Source organism: Kwoniella dejecticola, chromosome 5, assembly GCF_000512565.2.
Source record: "Kwoniella dejecticola CBS 10117 chromosome 5, complete sequence".
NCBI lineage: Eukaryota > Fungi > Basidiomycota > Tremellomycetes > Tremellales > Cryptococcaceae > Kwoniella > Kwoniella dejecticola.
In genome coordinates, this window is record NC_089305.1 from 579,817 (window position 1) to 603,382 (window position 23,566).

Here is a 23,566-nt window from a genome sequence, read left to right on the forward strand (position 1 = left end):
AGGTGGTGATGGCAGGGAGATATTTTCGGACAATTATTTTTCGGTTTTGCTTTGTCTTCTTGGACCCTCGGACTTATGAGAGTATTGCTCTATGCTCTATGCTCTATGCTTTATGCTTCATAATTCATATCCGTACATCATACTCCATATTCATGCTTCAGGCCTCATCGTTTTCATCTTTCGGATTCATACCCATCTACATGTCGATTTCGCAGGGATCAAGGTTTAATTACAGATGACGGACATGTAATTTGACATGCTCTCATGCTGCATTCTGCTTCTCTTTCTCATAAACATGTTGTGAGGAGGAGCAGAGCTTGGGATGCTGCTTTCGAAGTCGGGCACTTTCGTTTGGACGTGACCTGCTGAAGAAAGGGCGGTAGATGAATTAGGGTTATCTGCGAAGGATCGACGCGACACGTGACCTGAGATAACAATGATGTGAGCGTGAGCGTGAACGCTGTTACGAGTAGGTGTCGCTGGAGCTGGAAATCCGACGACGAAGGTTCTGTGTAAACACTTCGCTATGTGATGTTGAATCGTATTGTTGACAATCATGAAGCATCGAAACATTACATTGCTCACGATGCACCACTACAGAAGGATAAAATTAATCTGACGATGATCGGAGGTATCCCCTTTGAGGTTTTTCGCAATATCGCTTCTCATGCGGATCAATTTACTTTACTTCAACTTTCGGTCGTCTCGAGGGTGACTTGGGAAGCTGCGGGACCGTACTTGTATAGAAGGCTCAGGATCACCGAGCACAATGCCGAAGCGGTTCTTCTTGGCTTGGCGTCAGAGTCAGAGCTGATTCGGCCAAGTAATGCGACTCACATTTCGGATTCAGATACATTGGACGTGGGGTTGGAGCAAGATCCCGTCCAAGGGAAAAGAAGTGATCTAGGCGGAAGGAAGAGGAGGCGGGAGATATCTGAATATGTCCGACATCTAAGGGTAGTCTCACTTCCAGCGCAAATCTCTCACAGGATGTCATATGTAGGAGACTCGGTCTCAAACTCAGGCTCAGGATTAGAACGACGCGAGACTTGGAACGAGAGCAAGAATGGAATTAAGGCATCGCTCGAGCTGAAACTGGAAAACGTCACTTCGATAAGCTTCGGAAGTCAGGCGATTTTAGATATGTATAATTGGCATTTTTACGAGAGGATCAATGATCCTGAGATCGAATTGGATCATCCGTTCATTCGTTGCTTGAAGAGGAGCTTGTCAGTCGATTCCGGATTGAAGAATGTTTGTGTGACTTGGCCGCGAATCACTAGAAGGCATTTCGATGAGTTCAGGGCTCGCTTGTTGGTCCGTCAGCAACATACGAATTCCGAGGTGGAAAGTGGGTTTGATACGTATGTTAGACATTTAAGTGTGTTCATTCACAAATTCCAGCATTGGGGTATCGACAATGGCACCGGCAGCAATTTGGCCGCTGAAGAAGAACAAGGAGAAGGTCGTACATCAAGTACCAACCCAACTCAAAGTAGAAATGGAAATAGAAAGGGAAGAAAGGGAAGAGGAAGAGGAAGAGAGAGGATCATACCGAATTTCACGATACACAACCTAATCAACGGACGTATACCCACCGAATCCCGGCATATTCGAGTGTTTTTCAGTCGATGCGATTGTCCGATGATGGGTTCGAAGAGAGACGATTGTTATCAGCATATCAATTATCATCAAAGACGAAGTATGATTATGATCCTATCGATTCAACTCATGCAGAAGCACAGCGACCGTTCATTGTCAAGGTCAAATGCGAGTGAAGGGGAAAATCTTGGTTTGGATGATATTACACTGGAAGAAGAAGATGGAGATAAAGGTGCGGATGGAAAATGGGGGATAGAGCTTATCTGCGAAAAATCTACGGAAAGTAGTAGCAAAACCCCTCCGGCGAGAAGTGATAAAACCCTGATCAGATCAAGGTGGGAGAGGTTGAAGGTTGAAGCGATCGAGAATTGCCCTGCATTTGCGGATCATGCGGATAAAGTGAAGATCATCAGCTGGGAAGATGCGGAAGTTTGTTCGTGCTGTGGAGAGAAAGATGGTGTTTGAGCTTCAGGAAGCGATACAGCTGAGTTGAAGTGGATTAAGGTGGAGTACAACGTAGAGTCGACATTGTATACACATCTGCTTGTTTTGATCGTGATAGTGACGAGCGAGAGTCAGAGATGAAAGGCGCGTGATGATTGATAATGAAGGGTCCGTGCGTCGATCTGATGGGAATTCGCTAGGTCCATCAAATGGACTGAAGTTGACTCACCTCCTCCAGTCACCTCACGTCAACTCAAAGGACACCGAATATATATAGATAACGTCTTATTTTGGTAGTTATCCCTTTCTCCTTCTCTTCTTTACTCTCTTCAACCCAACATCTTCTTTTCGTTTCTCATCATCTCACAATCGACATCAACCACCACTATCTACCTTATATCCAACCTCCACACCTTGATCATCTTCGCTCCTTGATCATCTTCGCTCCTTGATCATCTTCGCTCCTTGATCATCTTCGCTCCTTGATCAGTCTCTCTCCTTGATCAGTCTCTCTCCTTGATCATCCTCACACCACTCAACTACCCACCGTTCAAGCCGCACGGACATCGTTTCTACATACCTGGTTGGCAGAAGTCTCAAACCTCGTGCTGACTGTTCTCAAATCATCAATCGCTTGTGAGTTCATTCGTGATTATACACAAAATGAGCATAGTGGACCATCCATCGAGGGTTAATGCGAAGCATGTCCAGGGATGCTGATGATTAGACTATATCTTACTCAGCCACCAAACACATCCTAGCGAATTATCCAACAACATGGCTATCATCACACTCATCAAGACCCCTACAAAGCATCCTCGATCTCCCTCACCCGTTATCGAACACCACAAGAAACCCAAGACCACCACTTCGGTGACTATGCCCTCCGAAATCATTGTCCACATAGCTTCTTATGCCGATGATGCCACTAGAGCAGTCCTGCTTCGAACCTCGAGAGCGAACTACGATCTCGTGGGTCCGATCTTATACGAGAGGATCACCATCTCTAGAGAGAATGCGGCCAAGCTTTTCATGGGATTACCAAGAAGTGACCCTCGACCAGCTAAAAAACGAGCCGACTCTCCTAAAGACAGTACCTCCACTCAGCCTTTGCAGCTGCATTGGCCTTACGTCTCGATTGAATCCAACGATGAGTATGAGATGGAAGGGTCGCCTGATGCCACTTACAATGTGTCCCAGAACACTTTCGACCGCAAGCTGAAGCTGCTCAAGATGGTCAAGCACATCATAGTCGCCTCACTTCCCGGTCACCAAGCGTGTAGAGATCTGGATGCCTGGAAGAGGTATGTCGGCAGGAATATCTCGAGGTCCATCTTTCCCAACGCCACGACGATCTGCCATCAAGCACGCGCTATATGGCAATTCTTGGATTGGTCTGATAGGCACGTGGAGTTCGATTGGGATCATCCACATCCGTTGGTCCAAATGCTTAGGGACGGTTCGAGCAAGGCCAACGTATGTCTCACCTGTCCTGACTTCAAACACATCAACCGTCAAGCATACCTCAAACACAGGACGCAGTGCTCAACCGCATCGACTGCTGATGAACTAAGCGAACGATTTATGGCGCTGTTGAAGGACATTCCCAGCAAAATCACTTGGCATATCGTTGCCTTTTATGCCAAAACTCTCACAATACATGGGTTCCCCTCAGGATCTGTCCCGGACAGACCCGGAAAAGTGCGAGTTTTCTTTACCGACTGCGAATGTCGAGGAATATCGATCACCGACAAACAATGTGACACACATGCTAGTACTGAAACTCGTGCAAAGAGTATTCGTGATCTCGCTTCATCGGTCGCTCAAAGGAGAGCTTCCAATCGGCAGTACGGACTTCAAGATCAGGTCAGCGAGGTATGGGAATTGATGTCTCCACCAAACTACTCCTCCTCTGCGTCCGAATCAGATGACTCGTGATTCGATCTGAAACAACAAGTCATAGCCAAATACCCCGAGTGGGAGAAAGAAGGCTCGATTATGGTGGACTACCAGTATGCAGCGCTCTGTGAATGTTGCGGCACGAAAGATGGAAGATAGGTCAGGTCAGCCAGTGAGGGAATATAAGTAAGATCCTTCCGTCTGCGGCATGTAGTGGAACCATCAGTAGGCTGATACTCCTATCGCTTCTCAGGATGATGAAAGATGGGTTTCAAACAAAATCCCGTTGACGGGCGACGGAGAAAGGAAATATATAATTTTTTGCGTTTGGTCTATCGGGTGATACATCGTCGTCCTCGATCAGTTTCAACATTATTCCCCTTCACCTTGTGCAATCCAGCCCATTGCAATTCCCTCATATCATGATTGAAAAGCACCTACAGATCAGCCAAGCGTTGGAGATCTGGGAGTTTAGAAGTTTATCATCCGGTCGTTCTCGCCTCACGAATGTCTGGGTTAGCATCTATCTATGTTCACGTCATCATGTATTGTTTATATATGTTACAGTGATCTATTCCTGCGATTTTTTTTCAGATGCGCTTAGCCAGACCAGGATACAGTACCTTTCGACCAAACGAGGCAGAAGCTTACTTGGGCCTGTCGCTATATGAAGATCATCGCGACGAAGAGGAACGATAGCTGATGGACAGTGCGACTCAAGGTGGTATGATGATGGTATGACGTTTTCTGATTACAGTCGTCCCATCAAAAGTCATCTGCTTGGCATCCATCAACCATCAACCATATCGCAAACAACAGAAGGGCACCTGTCATTCCAACGTGGACCTGATACTTCACATTCTTTGACAATCCATCTTTCCTTTCTGTCCTTCTTGTTCCTTCCTCTACCCACCCTGACTTCGCCTCCAACAGCTCATCATTCCGTTTGAAGCACATTCAGCTATGTCACCCACATCTCAGCATGTGCTGGTGTTTGCGTTCATCTGTATGAGGCTGACCAACATCATCCCAAAGTTGCGACAGCGATCTGTCCGTTCTCAGCGCCTATTGTCCTTCTTTCTTCAAGTAATATCGCATCTGAAACAGTCGTCCATCTGCCTCCAAGCCTATGTAGGTGTACCACCCGCATTCAGCTATGATACACTGACGACACTCACAGCTTCGAGGCTAATTTCTTTCCCCAATGTAGGCTTGTCACCAATCAATCTCTCGTCATCATCAATTACAACTTGACGATACCTCTTGAATTATTCCCTCGAATCGCCCGCTTCGCCACCCAGTCCGTCTTAGTATCTTTCATGCGTACCTTCAAAGGCCTCTCCAAATTGCTGGTCCGGAACTTTATCACACGATCCATATCACCAGGAAGAACGCCTCGAAAATCCTTGAGGGTATGCTTGGTAATGATAACCCGTTCAAGTCAGGCGACATCAGAGAACTCCGCCCGCTTCGGCTGGCGAGCAATATGCCAAGCCGTCAACACTGGCTTGACCATCTCTTACTGATTGACAGGAAGACATCCGCGAATCCCAAGAACGCGGTTCATCGAGATCCAACGACAAATTACATTCACTACTATAAAGTGCAACTGCTCAGACATTGCAAGAAGTTGGTTTTCGAGTCTTCACCCAACAAGGAATTTTGGCAAGATATCGCGCGACTCGTCATGGGCAGGGAAATCTCCGCTGACCGTATCAGCTATCCACTGAGTGCCATCTTCGAAAATGTCGGAAATACCGTCATTGAATTTGATACACTATGATATGCCGTTTGACCAATTGGTAGAGCTGGGATGGCGCTTCGTTCTCCGCGAATCATCCTTTCTTGGGAAGTGGTGACCCTGATGGCTCCCAACGTACAAGGTATCTGCATCACTATGCCGAGCCCTTCCGATAGCAATTTCGAGGCATATCGCGTCGAGCGCGCACTTCCGCCTGACTCGTGTCATGGACTTTGCTGGAATCTTGGTACTCAAGACTGGTGGGCAAGCTGCTTAAAAGGATGAATACCAAGTTGTCCACCAAGAACGCTAACGTCGGGACTTTTCCTCTGCACGATTTGTGCGCTGGGTCAGTCAGAGTACCTATAATGGTATCGCAAAGAAGCGTGTGTCTCGAGTTTTGCGACTGTGACGGCTCAGATCCGGATTGGGATTCGAATTCGGACACGGACACGGATAATTCATCCAGTCATTATCAACATTTTGCGGAGTCGCTCCTCAAGGGATATATCCCGAATTGATCACGAAAGATATCGAAGACTTGAAGGAGGCTGAAGAGACGGACTCAGCTACCACTACTGAAGGTGCACCCGCATTTGCAACGGACACATCAACCGAGTTTGTGTTGCCCTCTGAACATGGGTTGACGGATGATGAGATTGAGGAGATAAGAACGACAACCAATAATCTCGTGATGGAGCACTCAGAGTACACGGCTCGACTGGTGGATTGGGAGTCTGCGCAAGTGTGTGAATGCTGCGGAAAGAAATGAGAATATCGCTTTGAAGTATGACTTAAGCCAATTGGTGACTTGGAGGGCTGTCGAGCGATCTCAGTCCTGACAAAAACGATAGAAGATCGGCAGTCAGAGAGTCTGTCGGAAGTGCGACATTTCTCATTCTACGGTCCTGTCTAGCATCATGCGACTCCTGTTTTCATAGTTTCATCCTATTCTCACCAACATCACTACTGTTTATCACTACCGTGCAATTCTCGGTTTGTGATCTCGTGTATACCTGCCTCTCACTTAGCAGAGCATCGCAGGCTTGAGCAAAAGAGGAAATCTCGCGGGGTCCCCTTTTTCACGGTGTTCCGAGAGAAGGAATGATTCCAGACCCTGAGAATGGATTTTTTGATCAAGACATCCGAAGTACGTTAGTCTGATTTTCATTTTCTTGGATTATCTCCGCTTGGTCCTTTCACCCCCCTAATTTCCCTTTACCAGAATGGGAACAAAGCTGAGTCAAGCCACCGTCAACCTACCTTTCTTTATTTCTTCCCGGATGATCCACGTGGTCATCGACCTACCGGAATATATATAACTGAATGCATAGACGCACAGACACAGATTTTCAACGCCCAGTCGCGTCTAAATTATTATTATTTTGACTTTTCATTTATTCCTCTTTCCTCTTTCCTGAATATATCATTTAACAGGTCCACTCGCACTACCACCAAAACCACCATACCCGTACATCCAATCGACATTATATATTGTTACCACAATTCACAACACTCATTCCTCGTTATTCATAACCCAGCGCATCTGCGACATGACACACGCACCATTCACCATGTTCAACCAAGCCAACAATAACATCAACAATAATGCTATGCCTTCAAGTTCCAGTTTCAAGGTCAAGCGAAAGAGGATGTCATGGAGTATGGACGAGGAAGAAGCTTCAAAGGTGAGTCTTCTTTCCTTCCTTTCTCCTTCCTGCTGCAATCTTACGAGCCTTCTCCAACGACTTGTCACGAATTCACACCTAATGTGAATTACCCTTGGTCCCATTTATGCATACAGCTAACGATGTAATGCCGTTCTCAGCACATGCGAGTCCGCTCACCGACCTTCCAGAGCTCGTACCAGCTTCCCGAGCTGATGACGGACCACTCGAACTCCGCTTCGGACGATGACCAGATGATGGACGCCGACATGGATATGGACAACGACTGTAACATGGCTATGGGACATTCAGGTATAAACGCCCATCAGGAGAATCAGCACCAGATCCATACGGATCATTATGTCTATTCATCCGGTGGAAGCGGCGGATTTCTCTTTGGACCAGGTGCCGAAGAAGATGAGTTCGACGAGATGGAAATGATGGATGATATGGGTGCAGGTCAAATGAAGAGTACGTCTTCTTTACCATTTAACCGAATAATTCATTATCGTACGCGAAGGCAAATCGTGAATGAAAGCTTACATGAATCTTTCTCCGTACCTTTGTACTTGTCCAACAAACAGCTTATCCATCTTTAACACCCCACCCGAACCCGCACCACTTCTCCAATTCTTCTCTATCCTCACACTCCCACCATTTATCTACCAATAGCAATTTCCGCCCCACATCACCCTTGGCAGCTCAAGCATTCTCGCAATCCCTCCCTGCACCCGGTCGAGGCCTAATGCAACCCGCTTACAACGGTCCGTTGCCTACCGATGCGAGCGAGGTTGAGAAGGCAAGAAACATGCATGGGCCACACTGCAAGTCGATCCCCAAATTGATCATGTCGGAATACCCGGACGCCACGACCGGACGAAGGAGTATGTGGAGCGTGTGCGGTGATTGTGGAGCATGCGAGATGACCCAGTAGTTTGAACTGGTGACTGTGAAAAAAGAAGGATATCGTGTGGAAGACCGTAGATTGTAAGCGGAGGACAAGCAGCAGATCAAGCACCATCATATAGCATGGGAAACATCAAGTCCATCATGGATACACCAAATCAGATCAAATTAAAACCAAACATTACTGGGTCCGATAAGATCGAGCCATATCAAGTTCATGACATCAAATAACATCGAATCAAATCAATCTGTCACAACATCTCGGATCGATCAAAACAAAAATAACAACAAGAACCGACCATATGTCTTCCTCTTTACTCCTGGTGAGACTGTGTGAAACATCAATCGGGTACTCAACTGTTGTAGTGTTCCCATCGTTGTAGTCAATGGGCCAGACCGTCCATTAGTCCTGCTTTTTACCAGCATATCGCTCTTCCGCAAATTTGCGTGTTTTCGTTTTTCGCTCGATTTACTTGTACAGTCGTTCATCGGCCCATCTGTTCTGTTGACAACAAAAAAGGCGAAATAGCCCATCTCAATCCATCTGGCGAAGGTATCTTCACATGTAGAAAAGAAAAATCTAATCATGCAACATTACATGTCTACATCTCACTTATTGTACAAGCATATAAGAGGATATAGATTATGTTAAAAACAAGGTATACTTGGGACCTTCCTGGTTGACCAGAATGGAATTGACGCGTTACTTCGTGTTCAGCTTGTGAATTATCCACTTCCTGATCCATCCATCTTTCCATGTTGTTGATGGTTTAGATCACGCATCTCAGATTTTGTTTGGGAGATTAACGATTCCAGTTCTATCGGTCGCATCGGATCGAATCGAGTGATACATCCAATCGACTGAATTTGCCTTTGACTTATTGCGCTCGCATCTCCTCTTCCACACCTCTCAAGAATTCCTCTGCATCGTTCTGATTTTCGAGACGTCCCTGTGTCTGTTTCATTTCAACTTGTTCTACCTCTTCTTCTGTATCTTCTGGGTTGCCCTGTACATCTTCTTGTTCATCTGCATCTTCATCCTTGCCTTCATCTTGGTCTTCGTCCTCTTCCATATCCTCTTCCTGATCTCCCAAGTCTCTTTCTTGTCCAGGAATCAACCTTTCTTTTCCCTCTTGCTCGATAAATCTGAATCTAGAGGCTTTACCTAATCTCCTCAAACTCGCTTCTTCCTCTTGTTCGGCGACGGCACTCTGAGCTTGTTGCTGGGCTAATTGAGCTGCTGAAGTCTGAGAATGAGGTTGAGGGAGGTGTTGTGATTGAGGTATGGAAGCTTTGACGAATCGGTGGGCGGCTTTACTATCTATTCGAGCTCGTTCTGTGCGGTGACCCCCGGATGAATATCATATTGATCAGTCAGTGACGGTCGAGTGTTTGTTGATAGCACAATTTGGGGAAAGCATCTAGATTGGCCCGCGCTACTACAAGGAGTACGCGGAAAAGAATGAACTTACGGGTATCATTGGGATTCTCGATCTGTTTGATCTTGGTGTAATATGTCCGTATACGATTCTGTGTTGCAACTTGATTAGTTTGTCGCCCTTCAATCACAAAAGAGATGCGTCACAACCCTCGATCTAGGAAGGGGTGACGATCGATCTGATCTGATCTGATCAAGAAGGGAACTCACGAGCTCAGAGCTGACTTCATGTTTCTCCGGATCGACACCTCTCAACTTCAAGTAGACTATCATCGTTAAAGCGGAACATCATGAGCTTTGCCTTTAAATACAGATCTGTATTGACGATGATGAGAGTGCGGATAGTTGGCGGGCTCAGCACAAGAGAGGTTGTACTCGCCCCATATCAGATCGTTTATAGTGTAAGAAGCCAATACATCCATCTTCGCTCTGTCCATCGTATCTAATTTACCCAACTTATCGTTCCATGCCGAATCTATCGCTTCCCCTTCTAACAGCGATTCCAGCGACTTTTCAAGTACGCCTAATGCCGAGGTGAGCGATTCGAGGGTTTGTTTCGGGTCTGCGTCTGCCTCTTGAGCTTGGACGGCGACTGACATCTTTCCTTCTGCAATGAATCGCTGTCTCCGTATCAGAGGTCAACATATATGGCTTCCTTGTTACTCATGCGTGCGTGCGTGCAACTTTTATGGACTTGTTCGTTGACTTCCTCCACCGTTGTTTTTGAGTCACGTGATTTCATGTCCTCTTCGTACTGTACCAAGGCTCAGATCTCCTTGCGGGGAGATCGCATGAAATGAAATGCATGGATCGAGGAAGTATCAATCATCCCATAATCATCATGCGTGCGACTATGCTACTTCTTCCCACAACAAGCGCAAACCTCAGCATCTCTCCAATCGATCAGCGTGATCTTCTCCTTAGCGAAACCTGGATGCGCCTTTTCTCCTCTAGTGATCGCATGTTCCAAGTTACCTCTCACTCTCGATCGTTCTTGGTCAGTATCATCTTTTCCTCCCTTATGTCTAGGAGCTTCGCAGATGAACCCCCATTTCTGTGTGGTCGGTTCTTTCACGATATTTTCTCCACTTCTAGCGATCATGCGTTTATGCGCTACCTCATGCGAGAGAAGCATCATATCCCTGCATCTAACCGTACCCAAGGTGTGCTGTACACATTCGTTCCTCTTCTTGATCTTGCATTTACATCTACTAAAAAATACTCTAACCTCGGTCGCCTGGTGGGGAATTCTGCCGATTGTGTGATTATGGATTGTAAGTTTCGGCAGCGTCGGTGCCGATGTCTTCGACCTGAATGATTGGAATTTATCGAGGATGTTCGGTACGTCTTTGGCGAATTGCTCGAATGCCGCACGAAGCTCCTTCTTCATCGCCTCGTCGGTATCAACATCAACCAGGGACCTGATCGGATGCAATCGCTTGTTCGAGAATTCAAGGAAAGAGGCCGAAGTAAGACTTGGTAATGTGACGCACACCTGTGTAGGGCTCATGCCCGTAGAGAACAAGGTCGTTAAGAATGGATGGTCGCCTTGGATATCTTGGTCCGCATGTCGATTATACCAATCGAACATGTCCAGAATCGCTTCAGACTTAAACACGAGGGTATCGACTCGGTAGAACACCCGCAAATCTTTCTCGATCTTCTGGCCTCGTCGCGGTCGGATCAACGACTTGATGTCATTCGTAAGCTGTCGCGGGGGTATGGGCGATATGGTGAGGTGTTTGACATAGGCGAGAAGCACGAGAGGCTCCGTACTGATGAATTGGGGTCTTGAGTTCTTGGTAAGTCCATATGTCACGTGAGGCCTGAGAGCTGTCTGGCTTGAATCTTTTGACTTTTCCAAAGTCCTATCGGATGTCTCTCTGTTGTTGCGTGATTGTGGTCGATACAGACACTCAAGACTCAAGACTCAAGATTCACCAAAGCCCATGAAGGGGTATGTATGTAATGATGTTTGGCAGGCGGATGTACAGTACTCAAACCGGTCAAGATGGGCAGACCGAATCTCTAAATCCCCTTCGTATCCGCTACAGAGAGAATTGACTGATACTGTACTGCGGTGCGAGCCAATCTGATATGTCTGATAGAGACTGTGAATAGCAATATACTTGTCATCCCGCGGGAGTCTGTGGCTGGACCGATGCCTATCTTTTCTGGGGCAGAACAAACTGTACAACGCATGAATTCATGATCTACATAACCTTCCCTTTGACTACCCAGATTCCGTTCGTTTCATTATACAAATTTCTTATGTGTCACCCTACCATCTCAACGATCCCTCGACAATACTGGCCAATTGTTCCTTCTCTAAAGCAAGATCGTCTTTAGCTAAAAGGGGAGCCAAGTCGAGAACTCTTCTTTGGGGTAAGCAACCTTCTACCAGCTATACAGGCATTCTGTATCAGCACCAATCACGTACTCGTATACTCCGAAGAGTCCTTGGGATAGTAGACAAGACAAAACATGCTCACCTTTGCAATATCTCCCGAGTTATATCCGACCTTTTCCAGTCCTCTTGGGACTTCGACCAGGTCCAAAAACTTCTTGATCTCCTCACTCAAGGCTCTCCCCACATCTGCATCTCTGACATTGTCCAATTCATGGGATCGATCCTTGCCCAGGAACACACCGAGGGCCTCTCTGTGCCTACTTGGCGAGGAGGCCGCGGTGAAGTTGAATACTGCTGGTGCGGTCAAAGATACGGCTACACCGTGAGGAATAAGGGGTATCTTGGGCGAGTAAGAGGGATGATGGTATTGCAGATTTGTAGGACGACCCTTGTTGAGGGATGAGATCGGGTAAGAGAAGGCATGCTGAGATAGACAGTCGAGGTCAACGTTCATCCCTGGTCTCGAAAGGGGGGTAGAAGATAGACAGATAGCTCGACTCGACTTACACACATGTGCACACCAGCATTACCGAATCCTATACCAGCTGTACTAGCAGCCAACAACATCTGGGCTCGCGCTTCTGCATCGCCGAACGGATCTTTGGCGATTCGAGGAAGGAACTTGATGGTTGTCTCCAGCGCCCACCTAGAGAAGATATCGGAAATGGGGTTGGATCCTTGATATGCAGCTATGTGGATTTTACGATTGAGTTGATAAGCTGAAACGACCAAATGTCATATAATGAACTTACGTCTGTTGATGGGATTAGCTGGGCGAGGTGTCCGTTCATTGTACGGTACGGCTGTCCAACCTGTGGTATTCGAGTGTGAGCAAGTTGCTAGCAGATGTAAGATAGGATAGCGACTACCCACTTTCGAGCGAATGGAATAAAACGTCCAATCCAGCGGCAATAGCTACTTCCTTAGGACAAGTAGCCGTGTTGTTCAGATCCACAATACCCAGAGTAGGTTTTAACGCTCGAGACGCTATACCTGTCTTAAACTGTCTGGACGGTATATCCAGAATGGCAGTTCCGGTAGTCTCGGACCCAGTACCCTAATGAGCCGGATTGAGTAAGCTTCGCTCGGTTTGTGAATGACAAAGATAAGCTTACAGCGGTAGTAGGGACTGGAGGACAGAAATATAGGCAATAAGTACTGCTGCACAACTCGAAAGGGGCATGGAGGCGACTCACTGGCAATCAGGGGGCTTAACTTTCTCTCTATTGGTTTCCCTCTACCGATAGGTGCGTTGATGAATTCGTACAAATCTGCTTCGGGGTAATTGACGAATAGGTTGGCTGCTTTAGCTGTATCCATTGATGACCCCCCTCCAACAGCTAAGAAATGGGTAATATTTGATGATCGGGCGAAATCTATCGCTTCCTGCATCCCGATGGGATCGCAATCCCGGTCAGCTTATAGAAACTGTGGTTGTACTCATTGTGATTTGAAAGACTGGACTGGGGCGGGAGGCGGGGACTCACCTGCCATGATTTATCGGTAGGTTCTACCGAACAATTATCCCAGACTACCCAATTCAGACCTTCTCTCATCAGACTCTCTTCCACCACTTCCATCACTGGTAACTTCACCACATTGGGATCGGTGAAGATACCGATCTTAGCTTGAGATCTGTCCGATGCGGGTAATTGTTTTATCATATTCGAGAGGTCCATTCCTACTTCTCTCGTAGCGTGAGGTCCGAAACGAAGGGTGGAAGCTGCCATCTGTTGCACGTGTCCGAGTACACAATCGACGAAGTAGTTATGGTCGATATCATGGCAGCGATCACCGGGCGAGTGGATGTGAAAATGTCAGGAGAGAAGAATAATTATTCATCGAACGATCTCGTCAGCGCCTCCCTCATCGATCGAGATAGAATAGTCTACTCGTTTAAGACAGCAGATTTATGTCAGAGAAATGTGTACTGACCTCGAATGCGTAATCTGTGTTTCCGGGAGGAGGCCCCCCTGTAGCTTTCTCGATGGGTGTAGCCATCCCCCTCACACCCATATGACCCTGGATATGATTGTGACCATGACCGTGGGCATGGTGGTCCAGAGCGGAATGAGTTCGGCCGCAGCCCCTACAACCTTGGTTGGAGGTCAAGTTGAGTAGTCGAATCACTGAAGCTCTTGAGACTGGCGGTGGCATGATGCTGTGTTCTCTCCGAAGTATTTATTGCGAGCTCAAATTCCAGAGAGTGCAAGATAGATATAAGGGGAGACGAAGCAGAAGTAAGGCCTGCTCGTCTAGGGTCTTATAGTGATCCAGGCATTTAGGCGAGATATGAACCACAGATCAGCAGACCAAACAAGAATATGCAACCAAGCGTCGGTAAAACCCGTGTATTTCTACCGGTCACATGATCACCGGTCCATCCGGAACATGGAAATAATGGCAGTTGAGTTTCATCGTCACTTGTGAACACATGCATCCCTATAATACACGAAAACGGTACAGCAGAGTATACAGAAGACAGGGTCACGGACATCATGCAGACCATACGCCGGACCACCAAACGCCCCATATCATAGTCACGAAAGCAGTCACTCCCAGGCCCGTCTTCTCGTTACCTCCACCGAGAAGGACGAGAAGGCACCATGGCCAGCCTATCAGCCTGTCCAGCGATGTACCTAGCAACGTCCACGCCCACAGGTATTCTTTCGATATCGGCTGTGGTCGAGGTTGATGAGGCGGCTGAGCAGGAGATAAGGACGGAGCTAGGTGAGGCGCTGATCCTGCAGACGTCGATGACGGCGCAGGTATTTGGACAATAGCGTGAACGGGCTTGTGGTCTGATATTGTCAATTCCGGCGTCGAGGAGAAATGTACAATCCTAGAAGTGCCCGCTTGATTCTCGGACTCCTGATTCGCCAGGAGACTTGGTGGATCACTATACGACGCGAAGAGAATTCGGTCTGTCCAACCGGGTATGCGCTTCCTAGATCGTATAACTCAGGTCAGCTTGACCTGCATGACGTGACTACAGATGTAGAGTTGAGGAGATGATTATGACTTACTTGCTGTATCCTTCTACTTGTCCCACGACTCTCTTATATGTCGGTGCGAACCTCGTGATATCCCCTTCTCGTAATCCGCCAAATACTCTTCCGGCCCTCAGTTCACGTTGAAGGGTATCCGTGTCGAGCATCTCATTTCGTCCTTTTGACAAGACCAAGTCATCGGCTTTACCATTCTCGACCAGGTACTCTGCAGAAGGTCGTTTAGACAGGCGATAATTCAGATCGCCCATGATGAATAAGTGGGAAGTGTCGAATATCTGGTATGGTTGTGCGAGCGGATCAGACGGCTGGAACAGCAAGGATGAGAGGATGTTTTGGTATTGTTGATTCCTTCTTGGGATGTTGTGGTCATGAGCTTCCAGATGAGTATTGACGAAGCTACGCATGATGATAGTGGATTTATGCATCAGCAAAGATATCTAGCTGGATCTTGTGTTTTTCAGGGATGTAGAGGATATATCGGATCAAGCTACCATGCATTTATGCACTCGTAGAAAGAAGAATCAGACGACTACTCACGTCAAGACTTCCCATCCACCCCTCTCACCTCTTCTTATAGGTAGCCTAATACCGACAGCACTCTTATTGCCCATCCCACCGTACCAAAGCCCCAAACTAGTTTTTAGAGGTTTACCCAATCTTCCTCCCAGGGTCCTTTCCCTCGCAAAGACCCATAATGCAACTCCTACATGTGATACTCGAGATACGAGTGTATAGTTCTCCCGAGCTTTCTCGGAAGAGAGTGATTTGGCGTGGGAAGATAAGAGGGATTGTATCCGATCCGTGAGAATACTCAGAACAGTCGTCGACAATCCCGCAACTATAACCGATATGACATGCAACTTGATTTCATCAGTATTGCTCAAGTGGCCGTCAGTGCATGGGCAAACAGGGACTATCATACTCACGAGCAAGATGCACGGGCAGAAGCTCCTGTACGCCGATAACGTATAGATCCGGTATCACGCCATGAGGGAGTTCCGGATCATTGGCTGTATTCTGCAAGACGGGTAATAACCAGCTTGTAAGATCTTGAGATTGGGCTTTCGAGCCTTGTAGACCTGTATTCCAGGTCGTCAAAAAGATGTTAAGGGGTTCCATCGCACTCTTAGAGATCTGTCGGGGACGCCAAGGGGTCTCTAGGGACTTGCTTGATTGATTGATTGGTTAGATAGAAGACAAAGTTGAAGGCAGGCAAACACTGATGATGCAAGGATGCGGCGGTCAACTATTTTCAATTATCAACACCATATGACGCACTGGTTTATTTACGCTTTTAACTTAGTGCCACTCGTCCATCACCATGCAACTTGATTTGCTTCCGTCAACTCGATAACCCAGTCGCGTGGATGTGGATCAACTTGTACTTGACCGACGAACAACGATGACAGTGACATGCACTTTCACAAAGAGTCACTACCATACAAGCTCAGGTCGGAAGCTTGACTCAAGGACAAAGAACCCAATCCTCATACTCTAGGCGTCCCTCTTCTGACGCCAAACAAGAGGACAAGATGAGCGGACACTACAACCTGAAAGGTGAGTCTGCCCTCTGCATTGCTTCACCTACTCCGGCTGCTCTCACTGACGCTACGGTCCTCATCTAGCGTTGATCAAGGCCATCAGGTCTTGCAAGGTGCGTTATGGTTCGGAACCCCTGTGATTCAGGCCGCCAGTCAGTGTACTAATTGGAGACATATGTAGACTTTGGCGGATGAGCGAGCTGTCATACAGAAGGAATCCGCTGCTGTTCGAGTGAGTCTTCTCGGTTTTCAATAATGAAGTCATGTCAAACAGCTAAGTGCTGATCACTCATTTGTTACCTCCTACTTCTCGACCTTGCAACCACCATCCATCCTTCTAACTGGTCATTTTCACTTGTATGATCTCGGTCCGATGCTTTCCTCATGTAGACCTCGTTCAAGGAAGAAGACTCCTTCACGCGCTACAACAACATAGCGAAGCTCCTCTACATCCACATGTTGGGCTATCCCGCTCATTTCGGTCAGATCGAATGTCTGAAACTAGTCGCTTCGCCAAGGTTCGCAGACAAGAGATTAGGTTATTTGGGGATCATGTTATTGCTGGATGAGAATCAGGAGGTTCTGACACTTGTGACCAATTCGCTCAAGAAGTGAGTGAACAAACGACATAGCCTGTTGACATGCCCGAATGATTTTCCTCTCCTAGGGTCAAGAGCTGACATAGACCGTTCATACAGTGACATGAACCACTCCAACATGTATGCAGTCGGTTTAGCTCTGTGTACTTTCGCCAACATCTCCTCAGAGGAGATGTCCAGGGATTTAGCGAATGAGATTGAGAAATTACTCGGAAGCAGTAACACCTACATCAGGAAGAAGGTGAGTCTCCGGTCCGCCGCGCCCTGTTTCTAGCAAATGAAGCTGACATCTAAGGATATGTAGGCTGCTCTCTGTGCGCTGAGGGTTATCCGAAGAGTACCTGACTTGATGGATCATTTCGTCTCCAAAGCCAAATCCCTGCTTCAAGACCGCAACCACGGTGTTCTATTGGCTGGTATTACTTTGATCACTGAGATGTGCGAACTGGATGAGAAAGTATGCGACGAGTTCAGGAAGGTATGTGGCCGTGCCCGACCAATTCCCTCCATGTGATCCAGAAGGAGCCGAAGCTGACCTAGTGGGATTTTAGGCTACCGGATTATTAGTCAAACATCTGAAAAACCTAGTCGCCACTGGATACTCTGCCGAACACGATGTCCTGGGAATCACAGATCCTTTCCTCCAAGTCAAGATCCTCAGGCTGTTAAGACTATTAGGCAGAGGTGATCCAGCCAGTTCCGAAATCATGAACGATATCCTCGCTCAAGTGGCCACCAACACCGATAGTACCAAGAACGTCGGAAATTCGATATTGTACGAGACTGTTTTGACTGTTCTGGAGATCGAAGCGGACAGCGGGTTGAGGGTCATGGCTATCAATATCCTGGGTAAATTCTTGACGAATCGAGATAACAATATTCGGTAAGTGCTTTTCGGCTGCTCATTCGCTTGTCCAACCTCCCGCGAGTGATGATTGCTGACACGATGGATCTCCCAGATATGTGGCTCTCAACACGCTCAACAAAGTAGTATCGATAGATACGAACGCTGTTCAGCGACATCGAAATACGATTTTGGACTGTCTGCGCGATGGAGATATCTCGATCCGAAGAAGGGCTTTAGAATTATCATATGCTTTGGTCAACGAGTCGAATGTCCGAGTCATGATCAGGGAGCTTCTGTCATTCTTGGAAGTGGCGGACAACGAGTTCAAGCTGGGTATGACCACTCAGATCTGCCTTGCGGCTGAGCGATTCGCACCGAACAAAAGATGGCAAATCGATACCGTGTTGAGGGTGTTGAAATTGGTGAGTCGTTGAGACAGAATCGTACCCGGGCTTCCTGCAGATCGTAGTGAACGCATGTGCTCATTCCTCTGGTAGGCCGGTAATTACGTTCGAGAGGAGGTCTTAGCAGCCTTCATTCGACTCACTTGTCATACCCCCGAGCTTCAATTTTATACCTCTCAAAGACTATATGCGGCCCTGTCGAACGATCTGTCTCAAGAGAGTTTGACGCTGGCGGCGGTCTGGATCATTGGTGAATTCGGCGATGTCCTCTTGCAAGGCGGTACGATCGATGATGGCGAGGAAGTCAAACAGGTCAGTCTGACTTCTCTCAATCACGTGTTAAATTGGTTAGAGAGCTGATTTTTAGAGCGCGATTAGGTGACCGATACGGATATCATTGATCTGCTCGAATTGGTGCTTTCGTCGCCATACACCAACACCCTCATCCGCCAATTCGTCTTGACTGCGTTGTCGAAATTGTCTGTCAGATTTAGCGAACTGTCAACCCCTCAACAATCTCACAACCAAGATCGAATATCGGATATACTCAATCGATTTTCGAGCAACTTGGAGTTGGAGATCCAGCAACGTTCAGTAGAGTTTAGTCATTTGTTCGAATTGGCGAATGTCAAGGGCGGTGTTTTGGAAAGGATGCCACCGCCAGAGATCAGGGCCACCATCATGGGTACCGGTAAGTTCAGTTCCTGCATCTGCTTACCTCAAGCGTTCCTGTGCAATCGCGAGCGCTGGACGTAAGTGAACAAAGGAAGTTTCAGCTAACGCACTCCATCCGATATCGAAGTGAGCGAGCGTAAACCCGTGGGATCAACGCGAACGGACAAGGATACAGTAGTCGATCTAATCGGAGATGATCTGACCTCGCCGACAAACGGGTCTTCTTCGGCTGCTTCAGGACCATCAACTCAAGACCTCCTCGCTGATATATTCGGTACTGGCGGAGGATCCGACTTGAGTGGATTGGGATCACCACCTCCTCAGGCTAATGGTGGAGGTCAACAGAAATCAGCAGCAGCAGATATTATGTCTTTGTTCGATTCATCACCTTCATCTGGTCCTGGTCCTTCATCAAATGTCACTTCTCCAGTCACATCCCCCATACAAACATCCTCTGCTGGAGCAAGTGCGTCCGGCTCATTGTTCGATCTCGTCACCCCTTCTTCTCAGTCCGCTCCAGCGGCACAACAACAGCAACAACCCAAAACGCAATTACAGAGTTATACGGCGTACGAGAAGAACGGTCTGAAGATCAGTCTTACGCCGAAAGTATCGCCTACTCAACCTGGAGTCATACAGATACTTGCAAGGTTCCAAAATTCCAGTGTGGAAAGTGTGAATGGTGTAAATTTCCAAGTTGCCGTGCCTAAAGTGAGTGCAAAATCAGACCCCTCCTGTGTCTGAGTTCCACATGTTGCTTCGAAAGCGGGATAAGCTGACGCGACAACATTACGACTGTTAAAACAGACACAACAACTTCAAATGCAGGCTATGTCGTCGTCTGACGTGGCTGCTGGTGCGACTGAGACGCAACAGATGAGGATAAATGCTCCCGCAGGGGTGAGTCGTGTCTCTCCTGATTCTTGCTCGAATATTGCGTCTCTCCAATTGATCATCCGTGTGAAATGCAACGCAGGCTGCTATACGACTACGAATGAGGATCTCATATACGAAATCAGGTCAGACCGTCACTGATCAACAGGATTTCGCGGGCTTCCCAGCCGACTTGACGGGGTCGAAGTAGACCTAATGGCCTATGATTGGCTAGAATCTTGCATTTGTAGAGGAGAGTTTGGACGTAAAATAGAGACCTGAAGAGAACGTGTACATATCCGCGCCCATGATTATCAGTTTCAGTTGAGCTATCATGGAAAAGGCTTGATTACATTGATTCATCAAAGAAAAGACGGAAACAAACCCCATTCTAGATTTTATACCCTGGCTGGTCAACGATTGATTCATCTTGTTAATGCATGATACGTTATATGATCATTTATAGGAATTTCCGCGCATATGTGCCAGTTTCAGTCTCAGTCTCAGTCTCATGAGTGAGTCTTTGCGCCTGGCTAATGGCTAAATCATCTTGTTGTGCCCTTCGTTCAGTCATACTTCCCAACTATCGATCCGCACATAACAGACTCCTTCAGGGCTTAGCCTCGATCTTTCTCTTTCTAACCCCCATCCTAACTCTGATCCAGTCCAAGCTTCATTCTTCTCCTACTCCTACTCCTGGTTGGAGGTAGGCCTAGTCCAATAGAGCCTCGCCCAGAATACCCAAAACTCCACCTTCGGCATCGGTAGCTTCCGCCTTATGTTCAGCAGCTTTCGCTTCTACCTGAGCCCTGAGCAGATCAGCCTCGTGTTGAGCCTTGGCAGCTGGATCAGGGACCGAGGGGTCGACCAATGGTCGAATGGCAGCTGAGAGTTCGGCAGGCTTGATTCCTAGGGCATTGGCGAGATGATATATCTGAGATTGGATATCGTCCTCTGGTTGACCTGGTTGAGTCGGTTTGGGCTGTCAAAGGAAGAAGTCGGCGTGAGGGTATTAGCAATCTGCTTTCGCTGTCGTAGGGAATCGTTACATTCTTGTGCGTGGACGCTTAGGGACAACTCATGGAGAAAGAACAATATCACACAAAGGTAGACTTGTCATTGGCAATGTTCGAAAGCCAAGGTGGAACATAAAGAGGAATGCCCAGCTAAAGATGAGAGTGATATAACAGGGAGTGTAACGGAACGAAGCGAGAACAGAGGAGAAGAGAAGTTTGATGTAGGCAGACGTCACGTAGATAGAACTCACAACGATGGATTTCGGATCAACGGCGGTAGGTGAGCTCTCTGAATATTTGGAGATACTACTTGCTGCGCTAGCTGCACTTGCCGCGGCGTCCGACACGGGGGACTTGTGATTACCCGTAATGACGGCCCAGTACCCCCCGACCTGGTGAGCCCAAGTGACGAAGCGCCAGATGTAGAACGCCAATACGAGCCCGAGGGAGAGGACCAAGTATGTGAGGCTGCGCACAGGGCACGTCAACTATGACATCCTACGCCGTAGACAAGATAAGGATGAGAATGAGGAAGAAAGCATTTAAAGCTGAGCCTGAGGCTCACTCACAACTTGTTCATTGACATGTCGATGAAAGGAGGTTTGACATTGGGTTTGTTTCGCGGTACTTTCTTATTAGGATTAGACGAGAGGGAAGCGCTGTGAACGATACTCAATCAGCATACGGCTCCCTTGAGAGCCTCAGTCCATTTGCTGATCAGGAGGAGAAGAAGGTAACGCGATACTGCCAGTGGCTGTGGCTGATAGAAGGAAAGATGTGTCGAGTCGCTCTCACTCACGGATTCTTAGTTTCTTCTTCCTGTACTTTATTGGCTCGCTGCCTGACGCCCGAAGCTTCTGGTGTTGGGGTCGACATTTTGGCTGGGAGTATCTGTCAGATTGAGGCGTATCTCTGAGAGGGAGAATTGAGTTGAATAGCTTCTATCAAAGTCAATGTCTTGATTTTTGATATGCTGATGATATTATTACTTGTTATACGTCTGTGATAATTCACGAGTAATCTTAGCATGACGAGATGATCATCAAACTCAGGTCATCTCAACTCCGTAAGACTTCAGACAGTCATACGTCATACGTCATAGGCACACGACGCGCAGTTTATATATGTTTCCCACTTACGGAGGACAGCATAGAGCCAACGTCTGAATCAGTTCTCGCGCAAGTCTATGTATTCCTCATTCCTCTGAAGTGCCATGAAAGTCTGGTTAACGGCACAGCATAGGCACCTCACATACCTTCAGCTTGCCCGGATTGGAGCTGACCTCGATTCAGTCGTGACGATCCTTGCCAATCGTCCGACGCTGAGATGCGAGCATTCCATTTGCTGATCTTTTGACTTATGCTCGAGAATACATAAAGCTGACTACCTGATCTCTAAGGGTGTTTTGACATGAATACATACATATATGTATACAGCGACGATCATGTGACTACTGATACTTCAATCCTTCGTTGATCTAGGGTTATCGTACCAAATTCCCCTGCTCGTGCTTCACAATGCTCGATGTCCTCCTCTTCCTTGGCGATGCCGCTTCATCAGATCACAATCAGCTTCGTTTTAAGGTAGGTGCTTACGTGGCCTGAGAAGGTACACACACACCTTGATCCTGGCAGCTGTTCCTCATGGAAACCCTTTCTTGGTTCCGCAGCAGATACAATTCGACGTTTCGGTATATCCCACAAAACGAGGTGGATTTGGATGATGCTTGATGTTGCGCAATCCCGGGTGCGAAAACATCGAAGAGCTCTTGACGATCTTGGACCAATCGGGTTTCTTGGTTTTTATACCCGGGAGGATTATCTCGAAATCATTGCTCAGGCCAAAACAGTACAAAGAGGCTAATGACCGATATTGCTCGTTTCTGACCTTGTCATTGATCACATAGCCCACATGCGAGGAACCGTCGGTGGTCGTAGGAGTGGACTTGTTGGTATGGGGTGCAAGGAAGAATCTGACACGTTGACCATCGTCTGGCTTGGGGAAACCACCGGTGGTGAAGTGATGAAATGTGACATTGCATGGGCCTGAGAGAGATGCCAGAAGCTACTTGGGGAAATGAGAGGAGACGTCGAGCAATAGACGGAATCTGCGCTTAATTTGCTCTCGGCGGTCCGCCAGCTCTCCGACTCGTGCGGGCGCTTCATCGTATCGTGTTCGGCTCTCGATGTAGCGGTGCAGGTCGTCCATACGGTATTGAGGCATTGACACGCAGATGGATGTCATCTTGATTAGTGTCAGGAAGGCATTGGATGGGTCAAGTAGGTCGCTCGGGCGTAATGGGATAAGAATGGGCCAGGGAAAGGGAATTTCCGGGAGGGGGTGCATCTGGTCTTGTCGATCAGCCCATTCCTTCACAGCTTCACCGGTAATGGTGATCCGCTTGACGCTCGGGAACAAGAGATGATTGGAAGGTCCGCTTGCGCCTCGGCACCATGCAAGTAGGTCTCTGCTTAAGGCGTTGGGAATGTGACA

The 23,566-nt window shown here is 47.6% G+C and overlaps 9 protein-coding genes across 9 annotated transcripts; 4 read left to right on the top strand and 5 right to left on the bottom strand.

Moving 5' to 3' along the window:
- Positions 1–621: 621 nt before the first annotated feature.
- Positions 622–2,067, top strand: I303_104318 (uncharacterized protein; the record flags this gene model as incomplete). Its single annotated transcript, XM_018408004.1, has 1 exon — positions 622–2,067. The coding sequence occupies one exon, from the start codon at positions 622–624 to the stop codon at positions 2,065–2,067; it is 1,446 nt and encodes a 481-aa protein (XP_018263215.1).
- Positions 2,068–2,823: 756 nt separating this feature from the next.
- Positions 2,824–3,984, top strand: I303_104319 (uncharacterized protein; the record flags this gene model as incomplete). The annotated part of the gene is made up of 1 exon (XM_018408003.1): positions 2,824–3,984. The coding sequence occupies one exon, from the start codon at positions 2,824–2,826 to the stop codon at positions 3,982–3,984; it is 1,161 nt and encodes a 386-aa protein (XP_018263214.1).
- A 3,255-nt stretch (positions 3,985–7,239) lies between these two features.
- I303_104320 (uncharacterized protein) lies at positions 7,240–8,287 on the top strand (the record flags this gene model as incomplete). The annotated part of the gene is made up of 3 exons (XM_018408002.2): positions 7,240–7,374; positions 7,515–7,824; positions 7,938–8,287. The coding sequence occupies 3 exons, from the start codon at positions 7,240–7,242 to the stop codon at positions 8,285–8,287; spliced, it is 795 nt and encodes a 264-aa protein (XP_018263213.2).
- Positions 8,288–9,137: 850 nt separating this feature from the next.
- On the bottom strand, positions 9,138–10,296 carry I303_104321 (uncharacterized protein; the record flags this gene model as incomplete). The annotated part of the gene is made up of 4 exons (XM_018408001.1): positions 9,138–9,595; positions 9,732–9,789; positions 9,908–9,963; positions 10,023–10,296. 4 exons carry the CDS (start codon positions 10,294–10,296, stop codon positions 9,138–9,140), a joined length of 846 nt encoding a protein of 281 aa, XP_018263212.1.
- A 257-nt stretch (positions 10,297–10,553) lies between these two features.
- Positions 10,554–11,288, bottom strand: I303_104322 (uncharacterized protein; the record flags this gene model as incomplete). The annotated part of the gene is made up of 1 exon (XM_018408000.1): positions 10,554–11,288. The coding sequence occupies one exon, from the start codon at positions 11,286–11,288 to the stop codon at positions 10,554–10,556; it is 735 nt and encodes a 244-aa protein (XP_018263211.1).
- A 690-nt stretch (positions 11,289–11,978) lies between these two features.
- On the bottom strand, positions 11,979–14,264 carry I303_104323 (uncharacterized protein; the record flags this gene model as incomplete). The annotated part of the gene is made up of 9 exons (XM_018407999.1): positions 11,979–12,101; positions 12,190–12,531; positions 12,615–12,796; positions 12,860–12,919; positions 12,981–13,164; positions 13,223–13,236; positions 13,304–13,493; positions 13,595–13,837; positions 14,043–14,264. 9 exons carry the CDS (start codon positions 14,262–14,264, stop codon positions 11,979–11,981), a joined length of 1,560 nt encoding a protein of 519 aa, XP_018263210.1.
- A 339-nt stretch (positions 14,265–14,603) lies between these two features.
- I303_104324 (uncharacterized protein) lies at positions 14,604–16,237 on the bottom strand (the record flags this gene model as incomplete). Its single annotated transcript, XM_018407998.1, has 4 exons — positions 14,604–15,054; positions 15,134–15,514; positions 15,656–15,956; positions 16,045–16,237. 4 exons carry the CDS (start codon positions 16,235–16,237, stop codon positions 14,604–14,606), a joined length of 1,326 nt encoding a protein of 441 aa, XP_018263209.1.
- A 413-nt stretch (positions 16,238–16,650) lies between these two features.
- I303_104325 (uncharacterized protein) lies at positions 16,651–20,268 on the top strand (the record flags this gene model as incomplete). Its single annotated transcript, XM_018407997.1, has 13 exons — positions 16,651–16,675; positions 16,744–16,772; positions 16,841–16,891; positions 17,050–17,270; positions 17,358–17,499; positions 17,563–17,736; positions 17,810–18,141; positions 18,218–18,527; positions 18,603–18,821; positions 18,888–19,200; positions 19,312–19,895; positions 19,992–20,084; positions 20,161–20,268. The coding sequence occupies 13 exons, from the start codon at positions 16,651–16,653 to the stop codon at positions 20,266–20,268; spliced, it is 2,601 nt and encodes an 866-aa protein (XP_018263208.1).
- A 501-nt stretch (positions 20,269–20,769) lies between these two features.
- I303_104326 (uncharacterized protein) lies at positions 20,770–21,949 on the bottom strand (the record flags this gene model as incomplete). Its single annotated transcript, XM_018407996.1, has 4 exons — positions 20,770–21,039; positions 21,325–21,541; positions 21,643–21,732; positions 21,873–21,949. 4 exons carry the CDS (start codon positions 21,947–21,949, stop codon positions 20,770–20,772), a joined length of 654 nt encoding a protein of 217 aa, XP_018263207.1.
- Between the last annotated feature and the right edge of the window lie 1,617 nt (positions 21,950–23,566).